Source organism: Silene latifolia, chromosome 9 (assembly GCF_048544455.1).
Source record: "Silene latifolia isolate original U9 population chromosome 9, ASM4854445v1, whole genome shotgun sequence".
NCBI classification, from domain to species: Eukaryota; Viridiplantae; Streptophyta; class Magnoliopsida; order Caryophyllales; family Caryophyllaceae; genus Silene; species Silene latifolia.
The window spans coordinates 18,090,904-18,114,725 of record NC_133534.1 but is presented as its reverse complement, the minus strand read 5'-3'; the positions used below and the strand labels follow the sequence as shown (position 1 = coordinate 18,114,725).

General features: G+C 36.5%; 1 protein-coding gene across 1 annotated transcript; it reads left to right on the top strand.

The window, feature by feature from the left end:
* The first annotated feature begins 5,259 nt into the window (after window positions 1–5,259).
* LOC141599290 (uncharacterized) lies at window positions 5,260–20,754 on the top strand. The gene is made up of 15 exons (XM_074419270.1): window positions 5,260–5,624; window positions 7,211–7,613; window positions 7,724–7,901; window positions 8,010–8,149; window positions 10,238–11,033; window positions 11,866–11,966; window positions 12,131–12,275; window positions 12,368–12,436; window positions 12,530–12,575; window positions 14,184–14,608; window positions 14,839–14,918; window positions 16,012–16,147; window positions 19,823–20,009; window positions 20,099–20,181; window positions 20,275–20,754. The coding sequence occupies exons 1-15, from the start codon at window positions 5,525–5,527 to the stop codon at window positions 20,395–20,397; spliced, it is 3,012 nt and encodes a 1,003-aa protein (XP_074275371.1). The 5' UTR covers window positions 5,260–5,524; the 3' UTR covers window positions 20,398–20,754.
* The last annotated feature ends 3,068 nt before the right edge of the window (window positions 20,755–23,822 follow it).

Sequence of the window (23,822 nt, the reverse complement as noted above, 5' to 3'; positions counted from 1 at the left end):
GTTTGTTTGTGAGTGTGGAGCTCACAACTTATCAAGTGAAAGACTATAGTGCAGTTATTCATATGTTGCGTTCACGAAATTCAGAGTAAAGACGGTGCTTTCTCTTGGTGCTTTCTCCTGAGCTGTAATGGATAGAACAGCAGCAACAGAATTTCCTATGGGTAGAACAGCGGCAGACCTGGCTTCAGCTAATGGATACAAAGGGATATCTGGTTTCCTTGCAGAGCAGATTCTTTGACTGCACACTTTTAGACTCTCACTATGGGTGAACAAAAGGTGGATGCTACAGTGGCAAATTCTATAGGCAAAGCCGTTCAAACATGAAGAGAAAAGATGGCAACACCAGCTTATGAAGGTGACGAGTCAGACTTAGCACTGAAGGACTCATTGGCAGTTGTTGCCTGTTGGTAATGCCACTCAAGATGATGATCGCATTCACCAAGTTTACAAAATGCAACAATTCTAGAGGAAGCAAATTAGCGATACTTTTGGTGATGACGAGTCTTTGCTGATGGATGAACGTGTTCTTTTACTTCTATCATCTAGGATTCCGGAGCCTGGGCAGTTATGAAGGGTATAGATTGAAAACAACCTTTTCTTTTTAGAAACCTTTTTCATTCTATTTGACATGTGTTTACGGAATATAATATACAAATAGAGTTGGATACTGACATCATTTATTCATTTACAACATAAACTTATAATTGAATTTTAGTTTGTACGTATGTGACATTTTCAGCTTTTTAGCATGGAAGAGCTATTGGTTTATCTCATCTGTCATCTCATACCTCCTGTTTAGATTTCGTCATCTGTTAAAAACCAAAAAGTGGAACATCGGATTGATAGACCTTTTGAGCTTAAGGCTGTTTGGAGAATTCTACTTCAGCAGTCTAAACAATAAGTTGAAGGGTCCATCAAGGGATAGATGTTAGCCAAGCTTAGGCAAGAAGATAAGATGATAACATAGTCGAAGAGTAATTATGTTTGAACAACTAAGTACTCGCTTCAAACTTACAATTATGTTCAACAACCAAGTATTCAATTTGCATCAATTAATTTTTTTTCCTATTACGGTTCGAAGTTCTATTAGTTTTAAAATACTTAATGGTGTTACCTAATCAATACTATATATTAATTCCAGAAACCAAGGGACTTCAATGTAATTAAAGAAATATATACAAAATAATTATACTATATAGTTTTAAATCGATAGCACCGTGTGATGGACCTGATAAAGGGACCTCAATATAAATATTATATAGTTTTGGTTAAAAGTATAATATAAAGATGCCTTGATGAAGAATATTTATGGAAACTACATTAAATTAAAGTAATTAAATTTAGAAAACACAAGAATATAGTAATTTTCCTTAAAATTAACATGCCCCACTTTTGGAATTAATTAGTATCATCATATAATTATACATTAAATTAAATGTAGTAAAAGTAATAGTAGCAGCAACGAGATTAATAAATTAACGGTATTAACGTGGGAGTAGTGACAGTTATAATAATGATAATGGGAGTAGTGAAAGTAACTACGAATGTAGTGAAAGTAACACTGGTAACAATGAGAAAAGTATGAACAATTAAATAACCAATCGATTTAAGGAAATATTTTATTTATTTAAATATAGGCCGGATAAAATTAACGGGAATAATGAATTTAAGAGAAAAAATAGAGAATTAGTAAAAGAAACAATAGTAACCACGGGTCCACGGGAGTAGTGAGCGTAATGATATTAAGAAAGAATGTCGTGAAAGTAATGATATTAATAGCAGAGTAGTGAACGTGTCTCATAATTTGAAAATAAATTTTACATTTCATCATAATTACAAGATATGCTGTAGAAAAATATATTACAAATAATAAACGTGTGAGTTAGACAACTCCAACATAGTTTATTTCATTGAAAATAAAATATAACGGTAAATAGAGGTAGCCCGGGCGAAGCCGGGCACCAAACCTAGTAACTACTAATTTGCAAACTATTTTTACCGTTACAAAATTTGAACACCAGTTGAAGTTCAAATTATTTCGTTTTTACAAAATTTGAACAAGTTAGAATTGACCGCTTGGCAAACAATTCGCGAGTAATAATATCTTGAGGTATCACGCGCGAAGCGCGTGATACAACAACTAGTAGTCTTATAAATTTCCATATGACTTGAAATAGAGGAGCAAATTGGAAGCAATGGGAGTGAGGAAAAAGAAGATTCTCGTGGTGTACAACTGTACGTACTTCAAACTACAATTACCCAAATATAGCAGCAATTTTGGTTAATGTAATGTTGTATTGTAATTAATGCCTAGACAATTCAATGTCATTAGTCGTATTTCGGATTTAATAGTAATTGAACTCAAAACCCTAATTAAAGACAAAAATCATTAAAGCAAAGGAATCCCCCAAAATTAATGTACTTATTGATAAATTGAAGTAATTACTTGTTGGTTATGAGAAATTAAAATACATAATTGAAATTTTTAAGAGAAATTTAATTAGGTTTGATGAGAAAGAGAACAAAGACTATTAAGAAAGGGAAGAGTAGTGTCCGGAAACAAAATGAAAAATGTCCATATGAAAGAGTAAATGTTGTACCTGAAAGAGCAGCTGCGTTTTTTTTCTAAAGAAGGGTAGTGTATGAAAAACTTATGACAAAAAGTTCATGACGTTTATTTTTTAGCACCACTTTGGAAAATGGTTTGATGAAACACCGAAAACTTGTAATTCAATAGGTGTCGATTTTCGCAGTACACAATTTATTCTCACAGTACATTGTTGACAATTATACCCCTTTCATTTCTCCTTCTATTTTTCCTCTATAATATCTCTCTAGTATATTTCTCTCAAATTTCAACATCCATTCCCCACTAATTTCACAAACCCCTCTAATCTAACCAATTACTGCGTATAGTACTACATTGAAAAAATAAATAAAAAATCCAACTGCCGCAAATGTAGTCGTACTCTGCCTCAACAACCGTCGTCTAACACCTAAAGCTTCGTAACCGCTGCCGCAACAACCTCTGTCAGTGACGGAGTGTTACGGTATCCAGATAATGACTATAGCCCTAGGTTGTTTTCAGTAAGATTTGTCAACTTAATGAACAATAATATTGATGATAATACGACGACGTTTGGCGACAATAAAGATTGATGAATTGATGGAACTAGATAATTGAAAGGATAATCCGACGGATCAGATGATGATCGAGTGTATTGAATCAATCAATGTGGTTGAAGATCATACTAATTGGGTGCATAATTGTTATAAATATCTTCTATTTCTTCCGTAATCCTTGTAGTGAATTAAATACCTGTTTTATATTCGAGCTAATTATCATTTATAATATTGACTTATCATTCATAATTGAATAAGCTCAATCATGGACACGTTTTACTCATTCATAGACTTTTTTTCAGAATTTTTCCACCCAATACCCTTTCTCTAGAAAACAAGAAATAATTTCTCCCTCCTCTTTTTCCTATCGTGTGAAAATTAATCCTTATCTTGCAAAATTCATCAATTGTGTACTTTTATTCATACATTAAATAAGTTATATTTCTAATTTAATCATCAATACATCAATTTTTTGCATCAAGTTTACTATATCCAAATTCAATTAGGGAAAATTATGCAATAAGGGTTCATAGAAGAAGTGGTGGTCGGGTGGCTGGGGTAAGGGTATCAGGTCGCCGGAAGAGGAGGGGTAGAGCGGAGGTCGTCGATGTAGGGGTTGGGGTATGGTGGTAGCGAGGCTGAAGTAATGGAGAGATGGTGGTCGTGGTTTTGTGGTAGGGGAGGATGGTGACAGGCGCACGATAGACAATAGGGGTAGGCGACGATGGTGGTAGGGCGGAGGGATCTGGCTGGGTGGTTGCGCGTCTGACGCGGTAGGGAAGGGGTGGTCCGATGGTGAGGGGGGCTACGATTTGTTTTCGTTAGTTTTTTAGGAGTGGCAGATCGCCGGAGGGTGGGTGTGAGGGTGGCTTGACCAGCGGTGCGCAGGTGTTTTGGGTGGTGTCGCGGTGGGCAGAGGTGGGAGCCGTGAGATGGTGGTCCTTGGGTGGTGGTGGTTGACAGTTGGAGGGAGGGAATTGAAAAGATTAACTAAATTGAGAACAAAGAGATGGTTGAAATAGAAGGGGTAAAATTGTCAAACATGTCCATGATTAAGTAAATCATGTCCATGAATGAGCACCACCCTTTGAAAAAGGTTGAAGGAAGATAAGGATGTTAGCTAAAGGGAGAAGTTAAGGAGAATTAGGTTGATGGTTTTTAGTCAAAGGTAGAGAAATGGAAAACTTAGCGTAAAAAGTACTGAAATGAGTAAGGGGTGTTTGTTTCAACTCATAAATGTATGAGTTATGAGTTTGGAATGAGACAAACCAATACTAAGTATTTGTTTAGCAAAAATAGAGGCGTCATACCCATACCTCAAATCCATGCGGTATGCGTTTCTCATACCCAAGAGGATGTGAGTATGATATTGATACTCATGGGTATCAATCAAATAATAAAACAAAAAACCATTTAAATGATTTTTTTTTTTTTTTTTTTTTTTTTTTTTTTTACTTTTAGTTGATCAAATATTCATTTTCATGATTTTTCAATATCAAAAAACAATTATTTGGGATATTCTCTTCTGTACCCCTCTTTTTCACTTTCTAAGATGTACATCTCATTTCTTGCAAAAAAAACTTTGACCGTCAATAAGTCTTAGCTACAAGTTCAGAATGCGATAATTTTTTTTTCCCAAATTAACCGTCTTTAAGAGGTCTTCAATTTGAAAAAGAATTCACCGACGTCTCAACTCGTAGTCGAGAACTACGATCGGTCAAAATTTATTAATTAAAAAGGTTTTGACCAACCATAACTACCGGCTATGAGTTAAAAAACGGTGGGTTTTTTTTTCAAATTCAAAGCCTTGACGAGATAATTGGTTTGAAAAAAAAAATTACCGTTTTCTGAACTCGCAGAGAATTATTGTCGGTCAAATTTTTTTTTTTTTTTTTTTTAAAAACGAGTGGTACAACTTATAAAACGAAAATGTTCAGGGATACACTAGAGAATATCCTTAATTACTTTTAGTGTTGTATTTTAGATTTTTTTAACTTTTATAAAATTCAACCCCATTCCACCCAAAATAAAACCCATAGCAACCAAGTATGATTCATGAATCCAAACTCATACCCACTCGCGAACCAAACGCGCATACTGCGGAAATAAACTTGTTCAATAAACCTAAGAAGCGGTAAATAGAGCCATAGAGGACGTGGAGGGAGCAAGGTAAAAAGAAGGCGTAAAAGAGGTAAAAAAGGTTAAAAAACATCTGAAACGACAAAAGTAACCTCAAACTCAAATTCCCAGATTGTCTTCATATGTCTGTTCTCTTCTCTCTTCACAGCGACACACACAACGAAACAACTCTGGATTCTGTCTTCTATGTTTCTTTATGCTTTGACTTTATTCCGGGTCAACCCGATTCAGTAAACCCTAATTTTTATTCGGATCCATATCAATGAGGAAGATGGAAACCATTGATGACCTTATTGAAGAAGCTAAAGTTCGCTTTTTATGGTGGACGATTTGCATCTTTTCTCTTACTTATTTCTTATCACGTAAGTTTCTTCTTACTTTGATTTTAATTGAATTGAATTGATTGATGATTGATTTCTGGCGATGTTGTTAATTTGATTATTACTTAGTGTTAGTAGTTTATTTGGATCACTAGTCAGTGGCGGAACCAGGATTTGTAGTTAGAGACGGAGGCCGGAAATTTTGAACGATGAACTATAGAATTAGGTAAATTAGAAGAAAAATTGAAATACTAAACGTAGTGTAGTGGTGGAACCAGGATTTGTACTTAGGGGTGAATTATGGAGTAAATGTAAATTAGAGAAAGGAATCGAAAATTTTGACAGAAAGTTTTGAAATTGGCATTGCTAGGGAAGTGAGTAAGTGACTGTCCTGGCTGTTGGCTATTTCTCTTAGTTCCGGCATGGAGCTAATGTTTCCAGTAAACTTATTCTTTGAGAGTTTGAGCTAGTGGCGGAACCAGGATTTGAACTTAGGGGAAAATTTTTTAGAGGGTGAATTATGGAATAAGGTAAATTAGGAAAATAAATCTAATTTTTTTGAAGTTTTCATTCCTAGGGGTGACCCTCACAGCTAAGTACTCCCTCCGATTCTTAAGAATTGCTTCATTTACTTCTTGCACAAATATTAAGGAATCAAACTAGTGTGAGTGGGTGGTGGTATCACCATCTCAACATTGAATTGTACCCATACAAACCATACTCAAATAAAAATGGAGCAATTCTAATTAATAGAACAAAAGTAGAAAACGGGGCATTTCCTAAATCGGAGGGAGTAGCTCACTCCCTTAGTTTTGTTACTGGCCACCTAATTCTAGTGTCACCAAACAACTTATTCTGCAGGCAAAATACATTAATTCAATTGAGGCTAAGTATTTTTGTGGACATATTAGTTTCATTAGTCAGAGCTGACTATCGCAAAATACGGGTATTAGTTATGATGCGCACAATGGTGTGTACTTGTATTCATCGTAGTTCATGGCTTCATGCTTTAGAAAGAGGAGGTGGTAGGATGACTGGCATGAAGCAATAACACTCTTATGAGGAGAAACTAGAAAGTTGTAGCATCGTGGCTGATGAGGCATCATGCTGGAAAGGGGGCACCATTATTTAGCTCAAGTAGGAATGTGTAGTACATATTTGTTCGGAGCCCGAAGCTATGGGTAATTGCAAATTTGCAATAATATAGACTGCTTGAGCCCAGAAAGAGTTGAGTTGACGGGTATGCTGATTTTAGGAATCAGTGGCATAGGAGGTGTTTTGAGATGATGTGGGCGGGAGTCAAAGTGTCAAACCCATGTAAAGAACTGTCAATTATGCTTGGCTTGTGGGGATGATATATTGCGTCCGGTTAGCCTATTTTGGTCCTCTGTTGCTTTTGATGATGTACTGTTGCACTACTATGCTGGTGCTTATTGTTGGCACAAATTATATTTATGCACTCTTTAATTGACTACCCCAAGGTTCGCTGTTTAGTCTATGCTGCTCAAATATGTTTTTATTTTCTTGAGTTCTACGGAAGGCTGATTATCTACTATTTAATGAAACTTCCAACATTTTTTTCAAATCAACTTGTGATTTACCTGTGCTCTTTTCCAATTTTCGTGTAGACACTAGTAAATCAATGTTGATGAACATCCCGATAGCGGCATTGATCGCTTTCTTTTTGCGGTATCTTGCAATTGAGCTAGAGTTTCGATGGAAGGCTTCTCAGAGCAGTAAACCCACATACCTTTCTTATTTGGAGAAGAAGCAAATCTCACCAAATGATCCACGTCTCTCTACAGTTCCTCCTCCTCCAAGATGGAAGAGGAAGTTTGATTCACCTGTCATAGAGGCTGCGGTTGAGGACTTTGTTGATAAAATTATTCAAGATTTTGTTTCAGACCTGTGGTATAGTGATATAACGCCTGACAAAGAAGCCCCTGACCTCATGCGTACCATTATCCTGGAAGCCCTTGGAGAAGTCGCCGGAAGGGTAAAGGAAGTAAACCTTGTTGATTTATTAACCAGGTTATTTTTTACTTATTAATGTGTCTTTGTCTCTTAGATAGTAAAGGTAAACTGTTATAGTATATTTGAGCTGCTGTTATACAAGTAATGAAACCATGTCTAATTGTCAGGGATGTAGTTAACTTGATTGGTGATCATCTGGAATTGTTTAGAAAAACACAAGCTTCTATTGGTGTGGATGTTATGGTCACTCTATCCTCTGAAGAGAGAGATGAAAGGCTAAAACACCATCTTATGGCTTCTGAAGCTCTCCATCCAGCACTGATATCTTCAGAGAGTGAGTACAAGGTCTGACTAGTCTTTCTTGTCTAATTTAGGGACATGTGCTTCTATTATTGTTATCTCGTATGATTCCTCATTGTTCTTCATATGTAACTTGTCTCTTGTACCTTACAGTTTCTTCAACGTCTTGTGGCTGGATTACTTGGTGTAGTTCTGAAACCAAGAGAAGCGCAATGCCCTCTTGTTCGGTGTATTGCTCGAGAGCTTGTAACTTGCTTAGTAATACAACCAATCATAAATCTTGTATCCCCAGCGTGAGTCTCATTTGACATTCTGCTTGAAATTATTGCCTCAGGTTACTAGTACATCTAATTCGAGGTTTATTGAGAGACCAGTTGCCTACTGTCTTGAATTCAATATGTAGATCTTATGAGTATATGCTGTGATGTTAATTTAGTGGAAATCACAGATGAGTGTCATAGTATTCTACATGAGATTCCTTTAGTTACGTATTTATATTCCCATCTGTAGGAGCCTTTTTAAGTATTTCATAATGTGGCAGTCTCGGCAAACGAGCACTCAATTCCATTACAGCTGGTGAATTTTCTTGCAGAAACTGTTTACGATCGGACATACTTTGGACTTTTTTTTTGGTTTAGAATTGGTAGTATTCTAGAAATGATACGTGTGAAAGATGAAGTTTGATTTTTATTTGTTTCTGTTATTGCATTTGCCTTTTTGTTTACTATTTTATTTATTTTCAAATATATTTTTAATTACTCTTTAAGATTTTCCAAACTCTCCTACTTAATCTCCATATACTATCATGCTCTATTGGAATGCCTTTTTTTAGTTGATTTGGCTTTCTTTACACTTTGTATTGTCACTTATTCATTTACTAGTGTAATTTTTTTTTTTTTTTTAAATTATTGATATTAAGCGATATTTTTGGTATCTTAGTTTCTATAGAAAAATTGTTTTTCTTGTTTTATGATTTTTATACCTGTTCCGGGTGTAATTCCAGAGCAGTTATTTGTTACCACCCGTGCTTGTAGAATGACGTCTTTAGTTGAATCCTCCTTGCGGTCTCCTGAAACGATGAACAAACTGAGGGCTCGGCTTTGGACCGAGCGAACTCACTCCGACGCTCAAGTCAGTAAACTTAGAGAGATAAGTTGTTGTTGCTTGGTGAAGTACGTGTTGTAGAGAGATAAAGAAGATATTACCAGATGAATAGTGATTCTTAGGTTAAATTGTGGATCTCCTCCTCAATGAGAGTTGAGGAGTATTTATAGACTTTCACCTTTTGTCACGTAGTGGCCAAGTGGCCAAATGGCTAGCAGGTGGAAAGACTGATCTACCCCTCGGCCGAGGGACCCATGGCAGGCCGGCGGGCCCTGTTGACTCACCGCCGAGGGGTCTTGGATATGAGTTCGCGGATGTGTGCCTCGGCTGGCTTGTTGCCCAGTAGAGGCACAAGAGACAGCCGACAGCAATGCGTCGGTTAAATTAGGGGCCGTCTAAGCCGTTGACTTGCTGTGGGTATCTTTGACCTTGCTCAATATGTTGACTGGTCAGCGGGTGCAGAATATGCCCCATCAATACCTATAAGTTTAGATAGGTTTTTAATCATGTTCTCACTCCCTTTTCTTCCTTCCTTTTTTCTCATTTATTTTCATGTGTGCAACCGATATGTGACTGTTTCAAAGGATAATTCATGTCAGAAGACCCCAATTCATTGTGGAATTATGGCGTTGATGATTAGTATTCTAGAAAATTCTAGAAAATGTTTAAGGTGTAGATAGTTGTGTTACTCTGTTAGTTGTCAGATGCTTACTGAATAGCTTGTCAGTAGTATTAAGTCTCCTAGAAACCTGAGCCAGGAATCTTGTCCAACTTATATTTGTGAGGTTTTAAGACATTTGTTGTGCAAAAAAAGCTCATGAAAGTTTATGATTATTGCACCCCTACTCACAACGAATCCCTATTCTTATCTTTTCAGAGTTTGATGTCAATCTCTGAGCATGTCACTGATTTATTTATTTTTTGTGGCTGCAGAGTCCTTTGACGCTGTTATTTTTTTGGCAGTTCTCCTGTCATATATTAAGCTTTCTTTCATTTAAGTTTTAAAATTTATTTGAATCTTACCATCTTTCTAACAATAAATTGTGGAATTATCAACGAAAATATAGGACTGAATTAGGAAATGTCAAAGTGTCCTCTATACAAAAGCTATATAGTGTTGCACGTTTTTTTTTTTTTTTTTTTTTGATACAGTGATGTTGTTAATGTTGCCTTTTTCTGTAATCTTACTTAATCAGTTTGCTTGTTACTTGTATATTAACCGTTCTAAAGGAAACATTGACTTATAGGGTTTTCTTCCCCACTTTTGGGTGTTTTAGGTATGTCAATCAGTTGGTTGAGCTTGTTCTTCTTCAGATTCAAGAGTTCTTAGCTGGATCAGATGGTGATGATCATTCGTCGAAGGTAGATCACGAGCACTCCGTTGCTGAGGGCAGCGTAGAAAATCGTGAAACCGCAATCGTTAGACACAAGAACATCAGGAATCAAGAAACTGATATGGGTGACCAGAGGAAAGTGGCGTTAGAGGTTTCACCAGCTACTTCGGGCAACATGTACCATAGTGAGTCCATGCAGCCGAAAGTTGCTGACTGGGCACGAGTGCTGGATGCTGCAACTCAGAGAAGAACTGAAGTCCTTGCCCCTGAGAATCTTGAGAACATGTGGGCTATTGGAAGACATTATAAAGCTAAGATCAACAAATCAGCAAAAGGGCATACTCACCAAGAACAAGATATGAAAATGATAGTGGAGCCCCTATCTCGATCAACTCTCATTGATCAAATGAAAGATAGTAACCAAAAAAAGCAAATAGTATCTCATAATAGGGAAAACGATTCTGCTTTGAGCATGCATGTCATTAATCCAAATGAGGGGTCTGATATCATCTTAGCTGATGGGAATAAACATAGGTTGAAGAAGTCCAGTAGTACTTCTGATTTGAAAGTTCAAACTTTGGAGAAAAAAACTTATACTGGTGAAGGCAAAGGGCTGCTGATTTCAGAGGACTTCTTCAGTCCTGAATTTGGTAGGCAGAGTGGAGTGCATAGCTTGAATGATGTTCCAAGGTCAGTGATTCGTGCTCAAGGGTCTTCATCTGCCAAGCTTAGGTGCCGGGTTAGTGCTCTCATTGGTACTCCCTTCACAATTACATCATGATCCTATTTCTTTTTGACGCATCATTTTATGTAGTAATATAATATATCCATAAGGAAACAACTGGGAGGAATAATTAAAACTAAACCACCCTTCTTAAAACTTAACCTCAACAAGAACCACCTTCACAGCCTCAAAACATGGCTACACCCACAGTCCACAATACAAGGTTGCATCTCCAGAGGAGAAGAAAGGCTGGCTGTTGTTGAGGGGGAAGGGAATCAAGGGTCGTTGGGCTCAGGAGGTCGGAGGTTGAGTTGGGGGGGGGGGGCTGAGAAATCATAGAGGATGGTTGCAAATAGAGGGAGGTCATTGTCGGTGGGAGTGGTCGCAAATGGAGAGAGGTTGGGTGGGGAGATCTGGAAGGGGCGGGGTGTGGCCTGCGGGTGATAGTAATTTTAATAGTTTTTGTTATAATAATTTAAATTAGAATTAAGGTAAGCAAATTTTATAATTATTCAGTAGCAATTAAAACATCTTGGTTACTTTGGGACAAAAACCTTGACAAGAGGTCATATTTAAAATCTAGGGATGAAATATCATTATTAACCAAATGAGAACAATATAACATGCGTGGAGGTCTGGACGGAGTTCTAAATGTGATCAGAAATGAAATGGTAATTTCAAAATTAAACATCTTGAAAGGGTGACTGGAAGCATCATCTAATTATGGACGAGTAATAAACATCTGTAACTACTATGTTACTGTATGTGTCAAAGCATCAAAATTCATTACATCTTCAGTATTGACAAAATCATTTGCATGCTTATAAGAAATGGGTATACCTGGCAGGTCATTGGGGCCTACTTTGAAAAAATTGGATCCAAGTCCTTTGCTGTGTATTCGATTGCAGTCTCTGATGCTCAAAATAGCACGTGGTTTGTGAAAAGAAGGTAAGTGTATTCTTCTTCATCGTAATTTATTTGTGTGTTGAAGATATGATTAGCTCATTGCTTGTATTCTCAAACCCCCACTCCCAACCCCACGCCCCAGCTAATTCTGATTTTTGAGTTTCAGACCTGCATTTCTTACATCTGGGGACATATGCACTGTGCAGGTATAGAAACTTTGAGAGATTGCATCGATTGCTCAAGGATATTCCCAATTATAACCTCCATCTACCCCCCAAAAGGATATTTTCATCCAGCACTGAAGATGCTTTTGTGCATCAGCGATGTGTCCAGCTTGACAGATATCTGCAAGTGTGTTTTGTCTTTTTTCAGTAGTTGGTCTTGTTTGATATCTTTTTAGACTTATATTGTTGTGACATGTGGCCTGAATCATTGCTTGCTAGGATCTGCTATCTATAGCTAATGTTGCAGAGCTGCACGAGGTTTGGGATTTTCTTAGTGCTTCCTCAAAGGTAAGCAGGTGTCGGCTACATGTATCTTTTATAGCGAACTGGTATTTAACCTGGAACCTAATGGTTTAATATGTTTGTCTTATGTTATTCAAGAGCTACTCATTCGGAAAGTCGGCTTCAGTAATGAAAACCCTAGCAGGTATGGTTTTTTTTTTTTTTTTTTTTCTTATGTTAGTGGGGTACAATTCTTTGGGTTTGTAACATGATAGAAAAATGTTAACTTGTTCAAAACTTAAAGACAAAAAGCACTAAAAAATTTGTGCTGCTTATATTGCAATCTTGGACGCACTTTTTTTTTTAAGGTCATCCAAAAAGACACTCTGCTTTCAAACATGGTAACCCTGACTACTTATCCTTGAGGAGTTTGACTCATAATTTATGGTTGTTGCATAGAATAAACATCGTTGTGTTCATTGGCCATGGAATGATTTCATATTGCTTGGGTTGGTAGGTCGATAGTTTATTGTGATCTTGTCATTCTCTGCGTGGTTGTTTGACTGTGTGTAGTATGCTAGTATATTCTGAACTTGCATTTTTAGAAAATTCTACCAGCTTCCCCAAACACTAGGTTTTTTGAACCAATTTGAATTTATGTTGAGAATTTGACTTTCACACAATCCTACATATGAGATAGAGCACTGAAAACTATTAGGAAAGAAGATTTAGATGGCTTATAACAAACTTGATTGAGTTAGTACAAATTTATGGATCGACATTTTGAAGTCACAGTAGTTCCCTGTTACAATTTACGATTGGAGTGCATCAAGTTCCCTATTACAATTTAAAATGATATACCGTTGTGCATGTGGATGATATTGAAATGATTTGAGGCGAAGGTGTAGGATGTAAGCTGGAATTTGGAGTTATGCTTTTGAATCTCGATGTTTTAAGATTGTAAGTTAGATTGAATATTTTGAGTGTAAGGAAGTTGGAGGCAAGGAGAGGTGACCAGATTGTTGGAGACGTGACTTAAATCAAAACCAGCTAGTTGAAGTGGAAGAGTGTATCCATGTGGTTAGAAAAAACTATTGCACCACATGCCCCATAGATGTTTGTTTTATCATGTAAGAACTAGATCTAGTGGCGTGCAAACTAGTAATGATTGCTCGAAGGTGGAGGAATAAGAAGATTGTGTGGCGTAGGCTGGTTACAAGATTCGCTCAACCCCAACGAATCGCAAATCGGTTCGAGCATATGCTATCATGATGTTAACTTAAGATCTATATATCAGACACACTATTAAAAGCATATCATGTACCCCATATCAGATGAGGCGTTTTCACGAGGATTTTAGAAAACACAGATTGGGATATGTAAGCATTCTAGACGGACCCTTTTTTTTTTCTTTTTTTTTTCCTTATTTTTTTTCACCTTTTTTTAGTTTATTTTTGATTTTTTTTTTCTTTTGAAGCCCTTGTTTGTTACATTTCTCAATGTATTGTATCACTTCCTCTTGATTTTTTCTTCGCATTTAATTTTATCATTTAAATATTTTTTAGCTCCCAGCTTAAAATTTCCTCACTTTATTTTTCAGTGTATATCCCTCTTCACACTTTCTTTTGGCTGCGTGTCTAACTGGCGACTGTTGTGTTTTCCTTAATCTCTCTTTTTTTGAATTGTTGTTTTTCCATCTCAAGTTGACGGTTCCATATGTCCATTCTTGTTAGCCATCGTCCCCCACTCATTTTAGAACTAAAGCTTTCTTGTTATTGTTGTTGCATTGACTTGATTGTAAAATGTCATACAGTCAATGTGGATGATGCTGTTGATGATATTGTGAGACAGTTTAAAGGGGTTTCAGATGGCTTAGTGCGCAAGGTTGTCGGCTCATCTTCGTCACATTATGGAACCATCACATCTTTACCAGCCCGAAACTTTTCCCTGGATGAGTCAGATCTAAAGATGGATACTACATTGGATGCTTCCATGGAAGCAAGTGTGAGTACTTCTGATAATGACGGTATTGAAAGTCATGAACCAGTAGCTGATTCTACTGTTAAAGATAATGGATGGCATTCAGATAACGAATTGAAGTCAAAGAGCTTTCCAACAAGAGTGGTTGGACAAACTAGAGATTCTACCCGCTCAATTTCTGAAAAAAACAGGCCCTTCGAGATAAAATCTGACTTGATTCTGCATTCTATTGATGATCCGGTTGGGGTACCTCCAGAGGTATCAATCAGCAATCTATGTTTCTAGTTATAAAAAGAAGCTATGGTGTCCCTCGTCGCTTTGCATCTTTTTTTGGACCCAGAAAGCAACATTTCTAAAGACCATTTTTTTTTTTTTTTTTTTTTTCCTGAAAAGTATATGTAAAAAATTGAATTGAAGCAGTATTCAATTTACTCATTCCTGTTATTCAGCTTATTTAAATTCTTACTGCCTTACCATTTATATCGCAGTGGACACCACCTAACGTAAGTGTACCTGTGCTGAACTTGGTCGACAAGGTATTTCAGCTTAACAGACGAGGTTGGATAAGGTAAAGTTGTTTATCTTTTGCATTTCCGTCTTCAAAATTTGCTCCAATACTCTGTGAAGCTATTTTCCGATAGAGAGCTGAGATCTAAGGATTGTGGATTGTGGCTCTAACACGAATTGTTGATTATGTCTCTAACACGAATTGTTGATTATATGTAAAATCATCTGTATGGGTTTATTTAGGAACTACTCCCTCCTATTCACTATAATGTTCCACATTGCTTTTTGAGTAGTTTTTAAGTGGAATGATATTTGTGGTGGAAAATGGAGGAAATGGAAAGTAAGAGAAAAAATGTGGGGTCACAAGTTCTAAGAACCACAAATTATTGACTAATAAGGAAAGTGGAAGATCTTAGTGAATTTGTCGTTTTAGGAAATGTGGAAGATGTTGGAAAATAGGAGGGAGTATTAATTTTGTATAGGGGTATAATGGATGATATAAAAAAAAAAAAAGAAGGGTATATGATAGGAATTTAATAACCAAAGGGTGCTGCATAGAAGATCCCAATAAAATGATTATGTTTTGTTGATGTTAACGCCACGTGTCGAGTCTGTGGCATAAAGATAGTCTAAATTTGAACTCTAAAGTTTGAAGATGTCGTTATTTGGATGGATTTCATCTTTCCACCTGACTCAACAAAATAGATGAATTAATGATCTTTCTTAGCTGTATTCTTATTCTAGTGTGAACTGTGTTGACTGGTCCATTGTCTCTTCGTCTTGGGGGTTGATGGAAAAGCTTGTGTAGGAACATTGCACTATAGCTAGAAATAATAGGTTATGCTAGTTTGATTTTAGATTTTCACATTGTTCCAATGCTATACTATGATTATCAATAGGAGGCCTGAAAGTTCTCTGACTTCCTTAATGAACTCTGGCTGGTACTCTCTTGTTTGAAAATATGGGGTAAGCGTATGTTATGAAGTTTGAACATCCCTGTTATCCAATGCTTATTGAATGCATTGAATTCTTTTCTTTGTTCAGTCTTGACAATTGTTTCTCAGTTTGTATCTACCAAAAAAAAACCCCACTCCTGTGCTTGTGCTGGCGACTCGGAACTTGATTTTTCTCATCCTGTGCTGGTACTTCCACAGGAGGCAAGTTTTTTGGATCTCTAAGCAAATATTGCAGCTAATCATGGAAGATGCAGTTGATGACTGGCTGCTGAGGCAGATTAACTGGTTACGAAGAGAGGATGTTGTTGCTGAAGGAATTCACTGGATCAAAGACGTAAGCTTTCAGATCTCTTTATTCATTTCATATTAGAATATTCCCCTATGCTGCTAATCAAGGAACTTCTTGTTGTGAGTTTCACTAATCTGCTCTTTATGGTTCTTTGCTAACTGAATAATGAGCTATTCCATTCTATTTAGCACTATAATCGCCTGCCACTTTGAGCATCACCTCGGAGTTTAAGGTCCGTGCAACAACAATAACAAGGTCTTTCTCCTAAAATGATTTGAGGTTGCGTAACATGAGTCATCGTTTGAAACCGTGATGAGACAAATTAATGGACAAAAGGAGATAAGGGAGAACATGATGACAAAATAAGCTGCAACTTTGAAAGAAATTACAGTTTAAATCGAAGGAAAATAAAATAAGAAAGTTTAGAAAATATATCGTAGAGAATTAGGCAATTCTTTTATTAGAGTACAAGACTGCTTTCTACGGTGAAATCATCCTTTATCAACATATAATATCAAAAATAAAAGGAAATAGTTGACTCTCGCCTCCTCCGCCTGGCATAGTTGTTCCCGGCTCTATGCGCCACCTTCACTACTACGTACCACATGCCCAACACTCCCTTGCTTTCCAGATATTTGATTAAGAACCAACCAGTAAATTCCATCTTTTTTGACATAAAAAAATATCAATTGATGAGATCCCCAATTTTATAAGTACTTTATACTTTAATAGAACAAAGTGGGGACACCTATGTTAGTTGATCGACCAAGTTATCAGTACAATTATTGGAATTGAATTTTGCTGATTATTCCCCTTAATTGTCACTTCGTAAGACCTGACGTCTAATGTATGTTTTTTTACAAAAATATAAAATCACGGCTTGATTATTTCCCCGCTAAGTTTCATCTTGTACCCTAAGGGGGTCGGGAGAAGAGCAGATGGCGAGGAGTGGGAGGAGAAAGAAAACATCAACTTGGATTGATGACGTCTCGTTAATCCAAAGGGTTTAGAGCTTCATATGTGGAGGCCTATAATATGTGATTATATATCTTTGACTACAAAGAGGCTTTATAGACTTCGACCGTGTTAATTTGTAGGCTGATGGATTTAATGTTGGGTCAAAAGGATTTAAGCTTGACCTAAAACATGAGAGACTAGAGATATAGGTTGGCTCCCTACCCAAGGTTTAGTGAGGTTAAGCTTAAATATAGAATATAAAAATACCTATACAAGCATTAATTTTACTTTAAAATCTCAAACAATTATGCCCACGGTTATGTATTTTTTTTCATGCTCTATAATGAGAATCTTACTTTGGCATATTTTGGTGCTTAGTCAGCTTTCCATGTTGATATAAAATAAGAGATGTATGGGAAAATTAGAGGCACCAATAAAATGTACTACAACAAGAGCTCCTGCAATGCAAATGGTGGGTAATGGGGTTGAATGTACTAAGCCTTATTTCGATGTTAATAACAATAAGAGGCTGCATCCAGATTACCCTTTGTTAACAACATACATAGCCTGTTTTCAGATTTACCCGTCATGGAAATTCTGTCGAACAATTGCTAATTAGAAGCACGATGAGATTTCTCATTTTTCTTTATTCCAACATGATTCGGAGCCAAAATGCTGTGTCTTCCACTCCATTGCAAGCGGAAACATAAATTAGGTCGTGAAGTGGAGACAATTGGTGATCCTTAATCATATGGGTCATGAATGGAACATGCTAACAAAGATGAGCTAGATGTAGCTTATAATAGGTCACTTGTAGGTTTGTAGCCAGAAGCGACGAATTTTTTAAAATTGGAATGTGACGAGCACGCTACCAGTAGATGGATGAGAACTATTGTAGACTAACTCTTACTCGGAAACGGTGGCACCTTAGCTTTATTATTTGGGTGGCCGTACCTTATCCGACAAGACAATTGAGAGTTAGGTATGGTATCTGTAGATGACTTTTTGAGCCGACATCTCTTCTGACAGTTGGTGTTATTTGTGTTTGGCACTTGCTTGTTAGAGTATGAATAGGATGAAGCCTTTCCTAATCGTACTAGGACATGGTGTAAACGAAATCCAATGAGTTGAAGGAATATATGGTTAGGATCTTTTGCTGGATCACAACTTTGCAGTGAAGTGTAGAGTGGCTGATTATCTGCTACTTCATGGCACACTAGTATAGATCCCGTGCAATACACGCACGGTATTTATAGAGTTTTAATTTTTTAGTGTACTACCTAGAGATTTTAAATTGACGTTTTATTAGTTTTTTTATATTTGACCCCACTGTATTTTGATATGAAGGATAAAAAAAGATAAAATTGAAATTGATACGGAGTACTAATCAAGAGAATTGAGTAAGGGTATGAAATGTGGATTTTAATGAAAATATGTTTTACCACAAAACTAATAATTTTATTTTATAAATTTTCTCAAATTATTTTAATGCATTTTTTTTACGAAGCTAATAATATCACTTTATAGTCAGGAGTAAGTGTGTGTGAAGTCATTTTGTAATAAGTAATAATAGCATTAATAAAAAAAAAATTGCAATTTATAATTTACAGTTATAATATTTTTTATGTTAATTAAAAGATTGAAATTTAGAAATTTAGAGTTTAATAAAAATACTATTTTTTGATTAAATGAGTATATTTTAATAACAAGATAATAATAATCAATAAAAGAAAGTCTCATTTGTTTCCTTATTTAAGGAAATTCATTTTGGAGGGAAAAACTTATGAGAATTCTTACTCTCTTAGTCTAAAGAGGATGGGCACATCTTGTTAATGTCGAAGGCGCACTGCTTATATCAAGTAGCATTGCTGCTGTCCTTGTCGCCTCACAGTTGTGGGACATGCTTCAGCTGGGTATGCTATTCATGATGCATCACCATATGCCTTACTGCTTTATCATGCCTCATTTCAGATGCGCCTAATCCTCTTGTATTTGTCCACTCGTGACAGTTGGTCACTTCCTTGGTTCACGCAATCTCACCCACATTATTAACCATTGATTCTACCAACATCATTACCCATTGATTCTTTCGGACGTTTGGTGCCCTTAATCTCATACCATTGTGATGTACGTAGATTTCTTACTTCCCCTTGAGGAAATTGGGGGTCAGTCTTCTTCTGCCAACTGCAAACCATCGTACCTACTGGTTTCCCTTTTTTACTTGAGAAAGTAAAATGTCCTTTTAGATTCAGCTCTGCAACTGTTGCTGTGAGAAAAATTGCACACTACTTCATCCCTTTATATTGTCCCCATTGCCTTTCTTGTCCTTCAAAACATTTTTTCTCTTTCTCCATCTAGTACAATAGAAAGGAGAAGACTGCTCCTTTGTGAGACTAGAACTATCTAAATTCTCCGAGTGACAACTACAGTAATTGTTTGGTTGGAGTGAAGCTATAAGTCTATAACCTTCAAGATCCTGGAAGTTCAATTGAGAGTAATCATGTCTGGATCAGAATGGCTTGTTACGCTTCTATGAATGGATTCTGGGGGTACTCTGTTTCAGATTACTTATTCAAGACATCTTTAAGCTAATTTTTGTGTTTCTAGGTTATTTGATATGTTGTAGACCTTTTGTTATCCTTGTATTTGTGTCGTATGTTTTAACTCGTTTGCTTGATCTTGCAATTTGCCTTGGCTGTGTCATTTTGACATAAATGCGGTGCACAGAAAATTTAACTCGCTGTGTACGTGTATGTTTTCCAGATTCTGTGGCCAGATGGTAAATTCTTTCTTAAGCTTGCGATAACTGAAAGTGGATTAGGCGGAATGGACTCCCCGTCTTTTCAAGCAACACCTCGAGCAGGAAGGAATAATTCCTCGCAATCTGGTTCATTTGAAGAGGAGCTTGAAGCTATTCGAAGAGCTAGCTATGTGAAGAAGATGCTTTTCAGTAAGTTTTTCTTGTTTTCTTTTTCTTCCTGGTAGCTACCAAATGCTGATAGAAGGGCACTTTACTTATATCGGTCCATTTTTGAGTAGAAGGAGCTCCTGCACCTCTGGTCAGTTTAGTAGGGCAAAAGCAGTATAAGCGCTGTGCACGGGATATATACTATTTTCTTCAGGTAACAACATAATGCATATCGTCCAAACTCCTAACAGAGGTTCCTCTTTAAGTTAAATAAGCAGGTTCTAAAAGGTTTATTTCACTTTCACAGTCTTCAGTATGTCTGAAACAAGTTGCTTATTCTGCCTTGGAGCTCTTACTTGTGTCAGTCTTTCCTGAGTTGAAAGATGTTGTGGCGGAAACTCATAAAAAGATGCAGTCTCAGCCTGTTTGATAATATCCATCTGCTCTCGATGTTCCCACATTTTGATCGCAAGATGTTACATCTTCAATGCCTGGGTAATATAAAGACCTCATCTGACAGTGAAAGAAGAGAACTAACAAATGTTGAAGGAGCGATTCATCTTGATTTTGGGTGGTGTTCTGGGACTAATGGTGGTCCGTGTAATCTGTAAAGAATTGTACAGCTTTTGTATAGTTCCTCTTCTGCTAACTATCCGGAAGCTAGTCAGAAGGTTTTTGTATCAAGTAAATGTGTACATACTAATTATGTCCGATCTCCATCCCATAATATACTTGTAAAAGGATACCGACATGTTTGATTGTATTTTCAGTCATTTTTTGAGAAAAATGTTGCTGAATCGACATACTTGTGCTCGCCCCAGAAGAAACTGCAACATTCTATCGACAGCCAACGAGTCTAAAACTGCGATCCTAATTCCCAAACCCACCCTTTTTTGCATTCCCAAGTTCAGTGGATGCAATTTAGTGCAAGAAATGGTCTGCATTGGTCTAGGATGTTGTGTACCCTTTGCTGCCTTGCTGGTGTACAAACTCGTAAATAATCCTCACTCGAAAATTTACGCGGTACACTTGTGGTTGGCAAAAAAGTTTTAACCGACCATAACTTGTGATCCTGATAAAATTGGATATTTTAGTATATTGTAGGTGTCTTCTTGATTTTGGTGTCACTTTCTAGGAAAATGATCAAGGTTCAAGCTTCGGTGCAATCACACTCGATTTAATGACAAAATGAGCTCGAGCTTTTTCCGACTCGGGAACCGGGACAAGATCATATGGAATATTGAGCCCCATTACTTTGTCTAATTGTGAAATTAAACCCCTTAAGTTTAGATTGTAGTGATTAGGCCCCATAAGTTATACAAAAGGTGAAATTAAACCCCTTATCCAAAATCTCATGAGAAATCTATAAAAAGTGAAATTGATTATACTTTTTTACAAAATATACAATCAAAATTCAAAAAAAAAAAAAATATGAAATCATAATCAAAATTGAATTAACATCAATTAGAGAAGATTTTAAATTATTTTATAGAAAAAATATTTAAATTTTATAAAAGAATTAAATATTTTTCCTAAAATTGTTAACAATTCTTTAAAAAATATACATTTTATTTTATTTTACTTTTTTTGAAAAAAAAAATGAATACTCTAAAAAAATGTGCCTGGTTTTAATTGTCTAAAGTTTTAATTTCTTAGGTAACAATGAAATGTTTTAATAAAAAAAAAAATTCTCAAAAAATATAAAATAAAATAAAATGTTTCATTTTTTCCAGAATTTAAAAACATAATTTTATTTACATTTAAAAAATCCGATCTTTTTTAATAAAATAAAACATAACTAATTTTGGTTTTTACAGTATGAGAAAATGAATTTCTCATGAGATTTTAATATGAGGCTTAATTTCACTTTTTGCAAAAGTTAAGGGGCCTAATCACCCTAATTGAAATTTGAGGGGTTGAATCTCACATTAGACTAAGTTAAGGGGCTAGTTTACTACTTTCGCGGATTTCTTTCACAATAAGAGCTTTGGTCCGGTCCACCTCCAAAATCGACTAACCCATACCGAAAAGTTCTAAGCCTAGTGGTTAAGACTGAATTACCATGACAATAACTCACGTGTTCGAATTCTCCTCCCCTTCACACAAATAACATTATACCTCAAGTGGTACAATAGCATCATACAACCAAGTTATATCTCATCGAACTTATATGTAACTTTTTTGAGCTTTATTAAAGTTAACTAGTTTTGTGGCCCGTGAAATTCACGGGATGTTTTGTTTTGAGTGTGATGTTTCTAGTGTTTTTATTAATTGAAATTTTATAAAATATCAAAACATATAGTAAGCTCACCTTATGAATAATTCATCATTGATTGCGTACTAAGATTACGGGCATTTACATGTTAACATAAAGATCAAAGTCGATAAATTAAATAAGCCAAAGTAGGCGAATATTGCTATTTTTTCGAAGGTAAAATGATGGAAAAAAAAAACAAACAAATACCAAAATAAAATATACATTTGAAAAAAAAAAGAAAAAAAAAACTATTACTCATTCACGCTGATGTCGTCAATCTTGTAGTTAGTCTCCAATATATAGTTATTTAAGCTATCCTAGTATTTTACTTATTCATATAGTCTTCTTTTTCCAACGAATCGACCCTATAATAAAAAAAAAGTAACTCAATAATTAGTCTGAATTAACCAACAAAATAGTGAAATTTGTTTTATACAATATTATCGTTGTTAACTTAAGTTTCCTCTTAAATAGTGAAAGAAAAAGGGAATGAGAATGAAGTCGTAGAGATGTAAGTATATAACCTTTGAATAGCTCAACACCACAAATCTTGGTATCCCTTAAATGAGAACAAAACAAACACAAACGATGAAATTGAAAATGTGATTGTTCCGGGTATGAATTCCGAAGTAGGTTTGTTTACCACGCTAGCTTTGTCGAATAATGCCTCTTCTAGCCTTGACTGCTCTCCTCGGCCTCTCCTGCAACAATGAGCAAACTGAGGGCTTGGCTTTGTGCCAAGCGTACTCACTCCGACGCTCAAGTCAGTGAACTTATTGTGATTAAGTGGTATGTTGCTTGATGACGTGTATTGTAGAGAGATGAGAGAGATAATACCAATTTAAGGGGTTCTTAGGTTAGATTCCGGATCCCTTCCTCAATGAGGATTGAGGAGTATTTATAGACTTTCACCTTTTGTCACGTAGTGGCCAAGTGGGCCAAGTGGCACAGCAGGTGAAAAGACTGATCTACCCTCGGCCGAGGGACCTATGGCAGGCCGGCGAGCCTGGTTGACTCCATGCCGAGGGTTCTTGGATATGAGTACGCGGGTAGGTGCCCCGGCTGGTAGGTTGCCATGCCGAGGCCCAGGCTGGCAGGCCGAAAGGCTGCATCGGCTGGGATGTCTAAGTCATTGGCTTGCTGTGGATATCTTTGACCTCGTTCAATATGTTGACTTGGTCAGCGGGCACAGAATATGCCCCATCAATTTGCCCCCCAGCGTAGTCTATGCCGTGGTATGGGCTCCGATGTATGCTGAGTGTATATTCTGTGCAAGTATTTTTGTAAGACCCTGGTAGGTAGAGTCTTGGCTTATCCCAAAGGGGACGGCCGTCGTCTGTGTTTCTCCTTCTTGTAACTCGTTATCTTTTTCTTAATGAGAATTTTGCTTGCTTTGCCTCTGGCTGGGCCGTGGCATTTGGTTTATCCCTTCGCTTGTCTTCGGGCGTTAATTAATTGAGCGCTTTTCGTTTTTACCTTTGGCTTCAGCCGAGGCAGTTAGAATGCGTATCTCAACTGTGTTTAACGTCTTTAAGCTCGGTCTTAATTTGCCGAGGGTAGTTGCGTTAATTAATTGAGCGCTTTTTCGTTTTTACCTT

Bases quoted from the DNA above. Each gene is read 5' to 3' on its own strand.
- LOC141599290 (XM_074419270.1), top strand. From the start codon at position 5,525: ATGAGGAAGATGGAAACCATTGATGACCTTATTGAAGAAGCTAAAGTT. The intron at 12,576-14,183 runs GTATGGTTTTTT...AATGTCATACAG, and splicing joins AGTAATGAAAACCCTAGCAG to TCAATGTGGATGATGCTGTT. The intron at 14,919-16,011 runs GTAAAGTTGTTT...GTACTTCCACAG, and splicing joins AACAGACGAGGTTGGATAAG to GAGGCAAGTTTTTTGGATCT.